Source organism: Ziziphus jujuba, chromosome 9, assembly GCF_031755915.1.
Source record: "Ziziphus jujuba cultivar Dongzao chromosome 9, ASM3175591v1".
Classification (NCBI taxonomy): Eukaryota; Viridiplantae; Streptophyta; class Magnoliopsida; order Rosales; family Rhamnaceae; genus Ziziphus; species Ziziphus jujuba.
Genome location: NC_083387.1, coordinates 20558894 through 20574364, shown reverse-complemented (window position 1 = coordinate 20574364; position 15471 = coordinate 20558894). Strand labels below are relative to the sequence as shown.

Below are 15471 nucleotides of genomic sequence, written 5' to 3'. Positions count from 1 at the left end.
CAATCATGTATAATACAAGTTGTCAGGATATGGTTGTTTTTATTGGGCAAAAAGCATTAGTCATCAACCCCAAACACCCTCATCTCTAAAGTAATGTTAAAGATAAGGCAGAGCCTACATGTGAACTCAGCCGTAAATGTTTCCCATTTACACCACCATGCTGACAACAAAAATGCTAGTCAAACCCACCAATGGATAATATACCTCCCATAAAATTAAAAATAAATAAATAAATAATAAAAAGTGGGAGAAGGTAAAAAAAGAAACAAAGAGAGGAGGGAGGGTGTCTATGCCTTTCCAGTCATATGTATATGTTTCAGAGGCCCATAATATATAAATTGGGCTAACCAATTTGGACATTATGAAATATCTTTTTGGAAATCACAATCATTTGAACTTGAACTCTAATAAATGGAAATGTTTGAAGTTTATTGGTTTTCATTTTACTTGTTTTTTTTTTTTCCCTTCAATTTCAATTTTTAACACACAATAAAAAATAAATTATTAATTAATAAATATTTAAGATTTATATTGGTTTGCAATTTGCTTTTTTTTTTTTTGTTTTGTTTTGTGTTGCTTTATTTTATCTTTTAAAACACAATAAAAAAATGATAAAAATACTAAATTACAATTTTTCTATCCATATAAAGGTAAACCCTTTTACTAGTTAACTTAGTTAAAGAATAACATTTTATAACATAAATTAATTGTTAAGTGGTAAGTGATGAGTTTTAAAACTTCAAATGGCTATATGGTGTTTTAGCAAATTTTTATGGGAGACATTGATATTCTCCCTATTTTAAGAAGGTTAATAATTTTTATGGACTATTTGTTACATTCATTTTTTTTAGCGTATATTGTTATAGACTATTTATTATTATTATTATTTAAAAAAAATGAAGATTGAGGATTCAATTTAGATGTTTGAGTATTTGGACGTTGAAGTTTAGATGGTTGTTAGAGGAAATACTTGTTTTATCGGTAGCTATAGACTATCCCATTGAACATAAAAATCTCTCAGTGATGGCATTCCACCGTGGGCACCAAAATTTGCATCAAATTGGTATTAACCATTAAGCACTACACTGTAATGCACTTAGTTTTTCTTGCATTTTATTAGCAGCAAAAAAAAAAAGTTTAAATCTTATTTGTTAAAGTAATTTAAAAATTAATAATAAAAAATTCGATTGTAAAACCATCAACTAGTTTTTACGTGAATTTGATCGATAATATATATCATTAGTACCAGTATAAATAGTATTATTAATGATATTGATGATGATTATTAATGATATATATTATTGTCAATTGAAGTTGAAAGTCCCATTCCGTGCATGTTTTTACAAGATCCTTGCTCTTTATTAGTGTTGGGGTCTGTGCTATCACATTGTCCTTGTCGACACCTACTTGTCATGTGTTCCTTTTGTACACGTGTGGCAATCGAAATATTATTTATGATTATTAATATCACTGCTTTATTTATTTATTTATTTTTTCACTTTTTGTTTAAAAAATAGAGAAAATAGAAATGATAACTACCTCTTCTTCTTTTTCTTCTTCTATGAGTCAATTTAACATTATATAATAATATATTTTTTGTAAGAGAAAATTACATCATAATTCAAAAGTGACATTGCAACATTACAAATTCTAAAGAGAGATATATCAACCCAATGTCAAAACTTGAAAGAAAACCTTAAAATTAAAAATATTTTATTTCGAATATATTGCTGTATCATTAAGTAAGTTTGATAAACAAATTTGATACCTTTATTACTATTAAGCAAATCAACAAATTCCAAAGAAGCATTATAACATTTACCAATATTTTTAACTTAATTGAATAATATTATTTGTCTTCTAATCATCATCAATATAATTTATACTAATGTGTCAAGCATTAATTGTTTTATGCTATGAATTCATTTTTTCTTAGAGATTTTTAATTTTAAAATGTAAAAAGAATTAACGTATTAGCATAAATTTCATTGGTAATAAACATTAACCATGATAAATAATAATACTTAATTAAGCATGGAAAAAATTTCAACCTTCTCAAGTTTATTAATTTTACCTCCAAAAAGGGTTACGACGTTTTATATTCTCTCTTATACTTTTTTTTGTTTTGCTCCTAAAACCATAAAATCATTTTTATTGCTATTTGAAACTTTTTTTTTTTGTGTGTGGTCAATTTAGTCCAATCTTAACATATAATTACAAGAAAAAAGAAAAAGAGCTAAAGATGAACCATAAATTAAATTTGTGCAAAAAAAGGAAAAAAAGATTTTTGTAATGGGTTAGATATTGATGTAAATATAACTTTTTAGTGAATTTATTGTGAAATTTTTTATGAAAAATTTATAGTAAATATTGAATTTAACGTGTTAAAATTTTTTTTATTATAATTAATTTTAATATATAATAAATGTTCTATCATGAATGGTTTGATTAAATTTAATTTTAACTGAAAATACATTTCAAATACATGCGAAACAACAATAGAGAGATGCTTCTTGCAGGCTTGTAGCCCTTACAAAAAAACCCAAAGCCATAAAAAATAAAAACACATCTACCGACTGCAAAACAAAAACAACAATAACTTTTTGTTTTTTAATGGATTTTTTTAGACGATATATGCGAGAGATTTTTTTTTTTCTTTTATTGTAAATTTAATTTCATCCAGAAGGATTAGTGTATAAGATATTATAAATTTATTAAAACTGTTTTGAAAGTGGATGAAGACGGCCACCAACCAAATAAAGACGTACATATGAATCTGAAAACTTTTTCAAAACTCAGATACTGTAAATATGTCCTTCAACCCAACCAAATCAAACCAAACTAATAAAAAAACAAAAAATCAGTAAATCAATAATATAATATGTCTAACTCAATTTTACCAGTTCTTACCAACCCATGCTATGTATAGAAGAATGTGACTACAAATTCTAAACTACTACCAATTTTATTCTTATTAAAACAAATTATAAAATATTCTATATAGATTTTTGACAAACCTTTAAACAGATCTAACAAGGTCATTGACTCAATAAAGCTATAATTATTAAATTATTTCTCAAATATTTATTATAATATTATTAAATAATATAGTAAATAATTTTCATAATTTGTTTTTCCTATTTGAGTTCTATTTATATGTTTAGCTTATATATATATATATTAGATAATGATTTATTACAAACATATTTTAGCAATATATTAATTATTGTACTAATTAAAATATATCATTCAAGAAAACAATAAAAAAACATTAGTAAGATTAAAAAAAGAAAAAATTATGGAATTAATGAATGAAAAATGAAATTAGGGATTGCATTGAATTGGAAAAAAAAGAAAAAAAAGAAAAGCAAATGCCGAAGGGGGAAACTAAAAAGCAGATGGGAGGATGGCCAAGGTGCTTTGTTTTGCGTGACGGAAACTCAACGTATAAATGCGGCCACACAGATAAAAATTCACCACAAGATCATAAAGAAATTAATAAAATCCCACAAAAACTTGAAGAAGACGCAGCAGAGCAGCAGCAGCCGAAGGAGATGAGTGGTAGTAGCAGTAGTGGTAGAAGTAGTGATGCTGCGAAGCTCAAGTCCTCAAGCTCCGAATTGGACTTGGATCGCCCAAATATCGAAGATTATCTCCCTTCCGGAGTCTCCATCCAACAAGAACCCCACGGCAAGCTTCACCTGTAAATTTTTCCCTCCATTTTTTCTACAATTCTATGTTTTATTTTTCTGTTTGGTTGCCGAGAAAATCATGTTCATTTTTATTTTTTCATTTCCTGGAAAAAAATTTTATTTCTTATGCTCTGGCGTACTGTTATTTATTTATTTATTTTTTGTGTGTGTTCTTTCAGGCGTGATTTGCTTGATATTTCGCCTACCCTAACGGAGGCTGCTGGTGCCATTGTCGATGTGAGTAGTTCTCTTTCTGTTCTCAGTGAGCTGAATCTGAGTGAATGATTAAAATTGATTACGGTTAATAGTCAACAATAAGTTGTATCATAGGGGAGGAAAAAAAAAAAAAACAAAGTTCGCAAAATTTGAGCTATATTTAATTTTGCACGATGAATGTGAATCTAACAGGACTCGTTTACGCGATGCTTCAAATCGAATCCTCCCGAGCCTTGGAACTGGAATGTGTATTTGTTTCCTTTATGGTGTTTCGGAGTTGTGATACGATATTTCGTTCTTTTCCCTTTGAGGTCAGATTTTTCTTCTTTTTATTGGGGAAATTCAATGATTTCGTGCATTGATTTCAACATGGAAGATTTACTTGTTACTTGAAAGTTTTCGCTCCCTGAGTCCACAAAGATACATATACGAAGTTATGCATATTTATTGTTTAAAGTATAGTTAGAAATTCTAGTCTTAAGTAGCATATGCAGTGATCTTAAAGGTATACAATTAGTTTGGTTTTCAATTTTTTAAGCTTTCATAATGTTAACAGCTTCTCCTAGCGATTTAGTCTGTGTCAAATTACTGTGCAGGGTTCTGGTGCTGGCGATAGGATGGATAATTTTCCTTTCGTCCTTCATTCCGGTTCACTTTCTATTGAAAGGCCATGATAAGTTAAGGAGGAAATTAGAGGTGCAAATTCTTAATATAATTTTCCTTGTTTCCTATTTTAGCTATTATTTTTTTGCACTGCTTTCTGCTTAATGCCTGTTGTTCAGTATAATATTCTAAGTACTGCTTCATTTTTAATATTCTGCAGACTAATGGAATCTAACCATTCATGTCCTCCTATTATGACTTAGCTAATAATATTATGGCCAACTTTGAACAGTTTGGAATTTGGTCTTTCTTAAAATTCAATGGTGAAATATACTCATATGAAAATAGGCAACAAAGTCTAAAAGAGTTCCTGAATATGATGAGTTCCTAAACTGTTTTGTTTAATCGTTTGAAGGATTGAATGTTTGGATTTTGGGTATAAAACATTGGATAAAGGCACTCTTCATTCTTCCGTTAGTTGAAAGCTATAATGCCAAGATTTATTTTTCCAATGTGAAAAGATGCATAAACCATTGCTAGGTTGTGAAACAATGACAGCAATGCCATGTGAAAACTACATTAGGGCCTTTACGTGTCCTTTATATTCTATCACACGAAGGATGCCAAATTCTTGTAGTTCTATCAACAATTTTCACCAGGGACTCAATTTTCTTGAAAATATCCCCTAATTTCCTTTTCTTGTAAATAAACATTGGAATACAAAAACAGGAAGTTCCTTTATTGAGACATGCTCTGTATTTGTAGTTTCTCAGATAAGTGAACCCAAAAATTTGGAGCATCAGGGGTTCTCTGGGTATTTATTGCCAAATACCATTTTAGTATTTTTATACCATATTAATTTGTTTGACTGAAAAGTATTACTTCGGCAGAACGAATTGGGTTGGGTTAATTCCATTTTGGGATTAACACTGAATGAGCTGTCATTTTGGTTTTAAACTTATGTTTTAAACCTCCTTGCTTGCTGCAAGTAGTGTTTCCTTTTCTTGTAAATAAACCATGGAATACAAAAACAGGAAGTTCTTTTAGTTGACACACGCTATGTATTTGTAGTTTCTCAAATAACTGAACCCAAAAATTTGGAGCATCAAGTGGAAACAAGAGGATGGTCATTGTCCTCTTCTCTGGGTATTTATTGCCAAATACCATTTTAGTACTTGTATGCTATATTAATTTGACTGATAAGTATGACTTTGGCAGAACGAATTGAGTTGGGGCAATTCCATTTTAGTATTAACACTGAATGAGCAGTCACTTTTGTTTTAAACTTATGTTTTAAAATTTTTTCTTCAGAGGGTTTTGGTGGAGTTAATGTGTAGCTTCTTTGTTGCATCATGGACTGGTGTTGTCAAATACCATGGACCAAGGCCTAGCATGCGGCCTAAGCAGGTATTGAACTATGATGTTTTTCTTTTACATATAAGCTGAAATACCTTATCTACAGATTAAATTTATGTTTTAGAATATTCATCAAGACCTTCCTGTTTATGGTTTAAACAGGTTTTTGTGGCTAATCATACTTCCATGATTGATTTCATCATCTTAGAGCAGATGACTGCATTTGCTGTAATTATGCAGAAGCATCCTGGATGGGTTGGTAAGTCTTAAGGCCAAATACACCAGTACAATTATTGATACAGCTTGATTCTAAATTGGTGTAGAAGAACCTTTCCCCGTAGATGTTTCTAGCTTCTGTGTTGCAGATATGCCAATTAAATTTAATTAGTAGCTTGTGCCTATATATTTAGATTGTTATGAGAATTGACATGTGGCTAAACTTTTATCAATTTCTGTTGTACCTGTCTGAAGCTATTCCATTGAACTGTATAAGGTGATTCAACTGTTGATCACATAGAACTTTTCTGGCTTTAAGTGTACGATACTGTTGGTATTTCTGGGCAATCCAATGAATAGTCATGTGATTTTGGATAAAAAGTTTTTATTTATTTTTGTTTTTTTTATTTTTCTTAGGGTTTGGGATTCCAATGAATAGTTATGTTATGATGTCACGGCTTGGATGATGAGATCTGTCTATTGTTGTTGAGTATTTGGATGTTGCTCAACAGTGATAATGTTGGATAACTTTGATGGCAGCAGTATACTGAACCAAGTAACAGCAGCTTATATTTGATTAATAAATGTTTTAAGAAGGTTTGCATTTGACTTGCAAACTTGTTCAGTTTGGAGGTGGAAATCAGTCATGGAAGTTTAAAAACCTGGTTACATTTTTGGTGGTTATTTTATTTTTGCAAGTGCTGTCTTATTCTGTTACCAAAATAAACAGCCTAGAGTTACTAAAAGCTACATTTTGCTTTTGTAATTTCAGATGATATGGAATAGATTAATTTCAATGTAATAAAGTCTTATCATATTTCACCTCATTTTTTTTCCATGAAGGACTGTTGCAAAGCACTATTTTGGAGAGTGTTGGCTGTATCTGGTTTAATCGTAATGAGTCGAAGGATCGTGAAGTTGTGGCAAAGAAGTATGTAAAAAATACTTAAAAAGACTGAAAAAACACTACAAAAAGGTGTAAGATATTTGTATGTGAACATTGTCCACATCTTTGTAATATAAACCTGTTCTGTTTCAGATTAAGGGATCACGTGCTGGGGAATGACAGTAATCCTCTTCTTATATTTCCTGAAGGAACTTGTGTAAACAACCACTATACTGTTATGTTCAAAAAGGTAAGCATATTTGACTTTTAGTATCAGACAAGTTTAAGTTTAATAATCAGGGCTAACTTTGTGGCAATTTTATTGAAATTTTCCAATATGTACTTGGCAATGGCGATTTCCTCTAACTTCTATTTTGTTATTGATGTTTAGGGTGCATTTGAGCTCGGATGCTCAGTTTGCCCGGTTGCTATCAAGTACAATAAAATTTTTGTTGACGCTTTTTGGAACAGCCGGAAGTAAGGAGCTGATTTTTGTACTGATTTTATTTATTTATTTATTTATTTTCTTCTTCGTCTTCTTCTTCTTCTTCTTTTATTATTATAAAATGGATTCCTTGTTTCATTGATATTCTTGTGTTCAATTTCATAACCTCACTGTCTGAAAAGTAAAACATCTTCCGATAGGAAGTAAGCTAATGTGATGTTCCCTTAAGATGAGTGTGGTGTTTTGTTTCGATATCTTGGGAATCTGCTGTTATCCGTCTTGTGATCCATGATTTGGTTGACTGTTCTACAAGGTCTGGTGGGGGCTGCTAATAAATGGAAGCCTGTCCTTGAAAATTTTTAGTTGCATCGAATGCAAGGACTTTATAAATGCAAAACCATCTAGTTTATGGTCTCTTATAGGATACAATTTGAGCATGTAGTTCTATGTGAGGCTTGATCATGGTAATTGAATATTTCGTATGTGCATTAGGTGCTTAACTGTTTGAGCAAGTTTTACATTGCATTTCTTTGTGGCAGGCAGTCCTTCACAATGCATCTGCTGCAACTTATGACATCATGGGCTGTTGTCTGTGATGTATGGTATTTGGAACCCCAAAATCTGAAGCCTGGTGAGACCCCCATTGAGTTTGCAGAAAGGTAAAATTCTTCTTTAACGTTGCTAGGGTTAGTGACCTTTCTGAGAGAAAAAGTGTTTCTAAATTAGAGTTACATATTAGATGATCCTAATTTTCCCCTCAAATTGCATGTTACTCTACAGGGTGAGGGACATAATATCTGCTCGAGCAGGTCTTAAGAAGGTTCCTTGGGATGGATACCTGAAGCATTCTCGCCCCAGTCCAAAGCACAGAGAGCGGAAGTAATTCAATAGTTTTCTTTAAAATTTAAACCGTGCTGCTGCCAACAGTTTATCAGCTTATGGACATTCAGTTTGCAATTCTGTGGCTTATTCATTGTTTCTGTTCGCAGGCAACAAAGCTTTGCTGAGTCAGTACTCTGGCACCTGGAGGAAAAGTGATATGATCACTTTTTTTTTTTTTTTTTTTTTAAATTATGTTCCGAGTCTGGTTGTATCTATTGAAATCCAGAGTTACCTTGTCGTTCAAGTACATCTATTGAAATCCAGAGTTACCTTGTCGTTCAAGTACATACTTCTATCTCAATAACACTTGGGGATTTTGGTCATGGAGCCTGATAGGAACACGTCTTAGAGAAAGAAGGAAAACCCAATTGAGAATCTCGGTCCCAGCTGTTTCGTCTTGAAACCCACTAATGCTGTCCCAAGGTCGGTTCCGATTGGTGTCTGCTCTAGATTTTGTAGTAAGTTGTTATCATACAGTGACTTTTCAAAGCGCGGTTCAGTAGACTCAGTTTAATTTTTGATAAGTGAACAGGTCTTTTCAGTGTGAATGAAATGTTAATCCGAAAATGATTTTGTAGATGCATTGTTTTATTTTTCTATTCCAACTGTTTTCGGTTATGACATAGAAGGAGGATTTTCATGAATTACAATGGACCATAATTAGCAGTTTTTTTGGTATACTGTTTTCTTAGGTATTATAATTTCTAAATCTTAAACCATGATTGTTATGGTGGTCGTATAAAACAAAATGTGACCCAGACAAGACGGTACTCTTAATTTCTTGTGAGAAGAAAGGAATCACATGGAAAGAGAGCATTGATTTTCCATAGTGATGAGACTTCCAAACCTGTCTGAAAGAGGGAGATAGCTGTGTCATTTATATAATAAATAGCAACTTGACCCTGCAAACAAGCAATTACCAGAAGGAAGTAGGACCCCAGAGGTCTTGCCTTGGTCGCACTTTCGCCATTGTTTGAAATTTTTACTAGAAAAGTAACCGGTTCAATTGGGGATTATTTATTTAATTTTTTACAGGATATTTTCTTATTTTGTTGCTGACGGTCTTTGATGCCTTCCGCCACTAATAATGCAGAGATTGATTGTGTTTTATCTTTAGCACTTACATAATCCTTTTCACGGAGGATGATCGGAGTGATTCTGCATGTGAAATCCGGTAAGGAAAGGAGCTTTCACCCCAGTGCTTGCGCAATTAATGTCCCAACTGTAAACCCTTTCGGGTCAAGCACGTAATACATTTTGATGTTTGGACTTACGAAGATTCATACCAAACTCTGGTTCATTGTCATAGAAGATTTTGAGATTTTATGGAATGTCTTCCTAATGACATTTAATCAAAACATAATGTGAAAAATTAATATATATGAAAAATTGATTTTCTATTTATTCCTCATGTATCATGGATATACATATTTTTAGAAATAAAATGGACAAAATAAATTTATGGTTGTTGAAAAGTCTTGGAAAAGAATCAAAACGATGCTTCCTGTAGGGAAGGCATTTTCTTTTGGTCATTGTTTTGACTTTTCTAAAATATAAGTCACCGAAGTTGTCAAAAACTTCATAGCAGGTTCCACGGGACCACAGCCCGCCAAAGCAAACCGTGATGGGTCTTAGAAAAAGAAAAAATATATTTAAAAAAAAGGAAAATGGAAAACTTTTTCATAATACAAATTTAAAAATGTTTTAAAAAGTATAGAATACGTTGCATAGATTTGTGATATACCATTGGTCTTTGGAATAAAAAGTGAAGCAAAATATTAAAAAAAAAAAAAACCAAGAGCAGAACACTTACACGTGAGGTGAGCGAGAAAAGGGCTGCATATTTTACCGATTAAACAAACAACAACATAGTAAGTCAGCCTCAAGGCAGAGTAAAATGGTCTTTTTCTAAGTAAGTCTTCCTCTGTCCCACTCACTCCGAAAAGTCCATTATCTCCTTTTCCATTGCTGTTTCCATTCTGCACCTCCAAAGCTAATAGTCCTACAGCCTCTAATTTCTTTCTGTCCCTTTCTTCTTCTTCTTCTTCTTGTTTTCACACCTTTGACAAATACAGCTAAAACGGTGCGTTTTCCACCCACCTTTCATGCTACTCCGTTTTAAAAAGCCAGCCATAGGAAAAAGCTCAGAGTGAGATAGAGAAAGAGAGAGAGAGAGAGAGCGCAAAATACATTACAATCCAAAAACACAGAAAATGGGTTATGCTACGGTGTTTGTCGGCCTGTGTCTACTCTGTGCACTAGCCTCAACGGAAGCACAATTCAACTGCAGCTCACAGAGCAAGTGCTCGGCCCTGATAGATTACCAAGCTCCAAACAAAACCACGCTGGGCGCCATCAAAACCCTCTTCGGCGTAAAGAAATTCTACAACCTACTTGGAGCCAACAACCTCGGAATCTCGACCCCACCGAACACGACGGTGGCCGAGAATCAGACGATTTTGATACCCTTCATGTGCCTGTGCGCCAACGGCACTGGGGTTTCGGACAATGTTCCGAAATACTCGGTGAAGGCCGGTGACAGTCTGGACCACATAGCGAGAGATATATTCTCGGCGTTGACGACGTACGAGGAAATCGCGAGGGTGAATAATATAGCGGCGCCGGCGTATATAATCCAGCCGGGCCAGCATCTGTGGATTCCGCTTCCCTGTAGCTGTGATTTGGTGGACGGGGTTAAAGTCGTCCACTACGGACACAAGGTCGAGAAAGGGAGCACGCTTGAGATTATCGCTCGGAGGTACGGTACCACCGAGAACACCCTGCTCAGGCTCAACGGCATGACCAATTCCAGTGAGCTTTTGGCCGATCAAATCCTTGATGTTCCTCTCCAAGGTCTTTTTCTCTTCCTTACTTTTTATTTACCATTCACCAAAAAAAAACATAAAAATAAAAATGATAAAATAAAATAAAATTTGAGTTGCATCGCTATCATAATGACACAATTTTTTTTCTTCTTAATTTTAAGAAATAAATAATGACACAAAAATTAATAAAGCCAAATGGCTGCCGAATTCTTTTGTCGTTTTTTTTTTTTTTTTTTTTTTTTTTTTGGGGTTTAGAATGGTCTTATCTTTATCCGTAGGTCGGCAGCTTCTTTTTTTATTTATTGTAATTACTGTATAATTAAGTAAGGAATTAGCGATATCTATAATTTTAAAAATATTAAGGACTATTTATAAGTCTTTTTTTTTTTTTTTTTTTTTTTTTTTTTGGTTTTTGGGGAAGGCGAGGTTATTTTATTTTTGAAATAAGGGAGGTTGAGATTTATTAGCTTGATTATTCAGATTACATTTTTTTTTTGCTAGATACTTTTTATTTTTATTTTTTATCTTATTCATTCGTATGTACTAATCATGCATTTTGTGGTTAAGGACCAAAAAAAAAAAAAAAGACAAAAAAAAGGGGGTTAACTGGTAACTACATTTGGGGCCTCTATTTTGTGCCCAATTTCAAACTTACCACATATTTTCAATTAATATCTTCAATTTTAATTTTTATTTCAATATTAAAGTTTTAGTCAAAATGGATATCTCATTATGAAACTTGAGTAAAAATTCTTTGAAAAATTTTAAAAAATAAAGTTTACCACCCTTTAAGGATTAATTATGCAACATACATATAAAAACAAAAAGCAAAATTGAATGTCTTAATTGAAAAAATTTTAAATGTAGGGCCTAAAATTGAAATCAAAATTAAAATATAGGTACTTAATTGGAAAAAAAAGAAAAAGAAAAAAAAAGCTTCGAGTTCTACACATAAAATCCTGAGGATAAAGGATGATGACTCATCATCCAGTCAGAAGAAGGAAAATATATGCATATATATATATATATATATATATGTAATATTTTTCCTAGAGCGTTTTCTTCTAGTCTATTTGACTTGCTTTCTTTAATGAAATATAAGTTTGACATATTAGTGTCCACCATAAGAGTGGGTGTGAGTGCAACTAGTCTTGTTATATATTTCATTAATGTTGGTACCAACCCAACCCACATTCAAGTGCTTGGAGCCTTAGCCATTTGTTTGCCAGTGGCATGTGGCTCCATTATTAATAGGTGCATCTTTTCATTGGACTTTCATTTTTTTTTTTCTTTTTTTTGGTCACAGTGATGATAATTGATAATTCTACATTCTATAACACTTTATTGTATAATTCTGTATAATTTCATGATGTTTATGATATGCTACATTCATGGTCATGGTTGCCATTTTGCTGCTTTCTCCAAATTGGTCTGGTGTGTTTGAATCATCCTGCTGAGGAGCAAACCTAGAACCTATGAGGAATTATACCATAGCAAAATCCTGTTTTAGAAAAAAACAAAATGTTATTTGTCATCCGGTGACCATCACCAATGGGATGGGACCCATATGCCTACATGTCAGTTTAATTGGCTATTATTATAAATTCACTTTTTCATGGCTGATAAATGTGAGTTGTGGATCCCACTGTTGATCACCATCAACGGTGATGATGGTATTGAAAATGTCTAGGAGAGTACCCTACATTAGATCTTGGAATTTAAGCATTGCTGCCAATGAGCAAAAATTAAGTTCCCCCGAGGCCAAAACATTATATTTCATCTTTTTCTTCCAGTATTTGTATCATTCACTCATTTTGATATATGAATAAAACTGACGATGAAAACTGGCAGCCTGTTCATCTTCGATAAAGAATGAATCTTTGGATACCTCTTTGCTTCTTTCCAATGGTACCTATGCCTTGACGGCTTACCAATGCGTGAAGTGCAAGTGCGATGCTGCAAACAATTTCACGTAAGTTCATCACTTGTACACAGTATGGCTTTGCTCTTTTGTTTTTTAATTTTTATTTTTTCATGTTGAGTTTTCTTGCTATTCACAAAATATTTGCAGGGTTGGCGGCAGGTCTTTTTTAGTGTTGTCTAACTTAATTGTCTTTGTTTTTTTTTTGGTCGTGGTAATTAGATTGCAATGTGAGCCATCCCAGCTTAACTCCACTCATTGGAAAGTATGTCCTTCCACACAATGCGAGGACTCGAGTTTAGTCCTTGGCAATACCACAGGTGGGTCTTCCACGTGTGAGCTCAAAACCACCTGTGCCTATGCTGGTTACAATAATTCAACCATCTTCACAGTCCTTGCAAACAGTTCTACTTGTCCAGGTATTTTGAGTACTAGTTTTTGTTGTCTTATGAAGCGCGACTTGTTCATGTGTTAGCTGTGCATTTTTCCCCTTAACAACTCCTACATTCAAATTCTGCCTATCTAATGAACCAAGGGCTTTTCATGGTTAACCTGGGAATTACTCAATCATTTGGGAAGGATACATATGTTAGTTAAAAAAAAAAAAAAAAAAAAAACTTTGGAAATAATGGGGGTTCCAGCATGATCTTCTTCGTTTAATCAAAGGGGAAAAAATGGAATCGTTAAAAATGGAATGGAAAACATTTGCAAGAAATGAGTGGTGTAGAGTAGCAATGACTTAGATGTTTAGAATTAATTCCCTCAAACATTGTTCAGAATAACATCTCGTCCATAAATATGATACATTTGTATCCCAGAATCATGTGAAGAATATCTTCATTGTCAATCAAGGAATTAAAAATCTACTTACAGAGCATAAATTTGATCTAAAAGTAACTAAAATTACTTTAGGTCTATTTTAGTCTTCACTTCGCTTTGAAGGAATTGGAAAAATGATGAAGTTGAAGACTTTTTAAGTCCCTTTTGAGACCAAATCAATATCATTTTTTTGATATGATTCCTGTCAAAACCTTTTCGTGGATACTACGCAGGCATTATCCGGAACTTATCAATCTCTACGTATTTAGTAGAATGATTTTTGACTTTGATTTGAATAGTGATCTTGGTGAAGATTATTATGAGCACGATTACTAATTTCTTTCTGGTTATTGGAAAACAGCTCCATCTCCATCTCCCAACAATAAAGCTGGTTCAAAGATGGGTTTGCAAATCTTGAGTTGGAACTTCCTTTTCGTCACAGTTCACTTGGTTTTTCTCTGTCTTTGCCTTTCGCAATGAGATGTTGGTAATTTTCGGCGAGATCATCTGGTTTTTGCTTGTTGTATGAGGACAGTTGCTAGCGGTTGAACTACAAATGAATTGTCTCATTAATTTGTATATTGTTGGATTTGATGTATAAGAACAGACTCATTTTGGTGAGCAACAGAGTTTGTTGGTAAAGTTGCTTTTTACCATTGTTCCTTATTGGTCATCAATATTTTACATTGAAAATTTACCACTATCCTTATAATATGCGTAGCTTTTTTCCATTGTTGAATAGCGTTACTCAACTCTGTCTCTCTCTCTCTCTCTCTCTCTCTCTCTCTCTCTCTCTCTCTCTCCCCACCTGCAATCTCTAGTCATGGAAATATAGCTTAGTTGTTCTGAGATGGGCTTTAGCTCACCCGTCCATCCAAGAAAAAAGAGTGGAAGATGGTCTTATATACACCTTGACAGTTCTGAGATACTATACCATGATATCTGTGTTGGTTGACCATGTTCCTAGTTTATGAATTTAGACAATTCATGTGACAATTACCATATATTAGCAAAAACAGATTTTAGATTTGTTTAGGCTTGGGTTTAAAATTCTCATCTCTCAATTTCATCAATATCCTAGAAAAAAAAATAAAAAAAATAAAAGACTTCTTTATGCTAATGATACATCTCATTGTGACATTGGAAAAATCCTCCATCCAATAATTAACTTTATGAAACTAGAGTTGGACTTTTAATGTTGATATAGTGAATATTGTGCATTTTTAGTGGTTAAATTCTATACTATCAGATACTTGTACATTTGTCTCTACATATTATCAAATGAAAAAAAAAAAAAAAAAAAAGAGGAAAAGTAATAAATATGTTATAAATTTTTTGGGGTAATCAATAAAAAGGAAACACTTTCGACTTTCAAGTCTTGTCCACAAGGGGCCTTCCTCTCTCAAAACCAGCACGGCAAAGAGTGCAAGCTCACGAGCCACTTTGTCTGTACTTTCTAGAGAACATACAAAATGACGCTGTCTATCTCAACTCTAACTTGGCCTTGACCTTTTGAACCAATATACAAAGGTAAAAAGCTGAAAATGATTCTAAAGTAACATGTCTGGAATCCATGTTAATTGACCGCCCATCTTTGAATTGCTTTCTAT

The 15471-nt window shown here is 32.8% G+C and overlaps 2 protein-coding genes across 3 annotated transcripts; both read left to right on the top strand.

The window, feature by feature from the left end:
• The first annotated feature begins 3346 nt into the window (after nucleotides 1-3346).
• LOC107427249 (glycerol-3-phosphate acyltransferase 9) lies at nucleotides 3347-8543 on the top strand. The gene is made up of 12 exons (XM_048480755.2): nucleotides 3347-3703; nucleotides 3872-3929; nucleotides 4101-4219; nucleotides 4505-4604; nucleotides 5823-5918; nucleotides 6030-6126; nucleotides 6927-7014; nucleotides 7123-7219; nucleotides 7361-7446; nucleotides 7954-8073; nucleotides 8195-8293; nucleotides 8404-8543. Exons 1-12 carry the CDS (start codon nucleotides 3372-3374, stop codon nucleotides 8450-8452), a joined length of 1341 nt encoding a protein of 446 aa, XP_048336712.2. The 5' UTR covers nucleotides 3347-3371; the 3' UTR covers nucleotides 8453-8543.
• Nucleotides 8544-10141: 1598 nt separating this feature from the next.
• LOC125424145 (lysM domain-containing GPI-anchored protein 2) lies at nucleotides 10142-14592 on the top strand. Of its 2 annotated transcripts, none has more exons than XM_060820405.1 (4): nucleotides 10142-11149; nucleotides 12973-13093; nucleotides 13265-13455; nucleotides 14223-14592. In XM_060820405.1, the coding sequence occupies exons 1-4, from the start codon at nucleotides 10510-10512 to the stop codon at nucleotides 14339-14341; spliced, it is 1071 nt and encodes a 356-aa protein (XP_060676388.1). In that variant the 5' UTR covers nucleotides 10142-10509; the 3' UTR covers nucleotides 14342-14592. The 2 variants fall into 2 exon arrangements, with proteins under 2 accessions (XP_060676388.1, XP_048336714.2); XM_048480757.2 differs by having other exon boundaries at nucleotides 13265-13461.
• Nucleotides 14593-15471: the final 879 nt, after the last annotated feature.

Excerpts from the sequence above, each read along its gene's own strand:
- LOC125424145 (XM_048480757.2), top strand. The coding sequence starts at position 10,510 with ATGGGTTATGCTACGGTGTTTGTCGGCCTGTGTCTACTCTGTGCACTA. Across the intron at positions 13,094-13,264 it reads GATGCTGCAAACAATTTCAC|ATTGCAATGTGAGCCATCCC; the intron begins GTAAGTTCATCA and ends CGTGGTAATTAG. Across the intron at positions 13,462-14,222 it reads AAACAGTTCTACTTGTCCAG|CTCCATCTCCATCTCCCAAC; the intron begins GTATTTTGAGTA and ends ATTGGAAAACAG.
- LOC107427249 (XM_048480755.2), top strand. The coding sequence starts at position 3,372 with ATGCCGAAGGGGGAAACTAAAAAGCAGATGGGAGGATGGCCAAGGTGC. Across the intron at positions 3,704-3,871 it reads CCCCACGGCAAGCTTCACCT|GCGTGATTTGCTTGATATTT; the intron begins GTAAATTTTTCC and ends GTGTTCTTTCAG. Across the intron at positions 7,220-7,360 it reads ATACTGTTATGTTCAAAAAG|GGTGCATTTGAGCTCGGATG; the intron begins GTAAGCATATTT and ends ATTGATGTTTAG.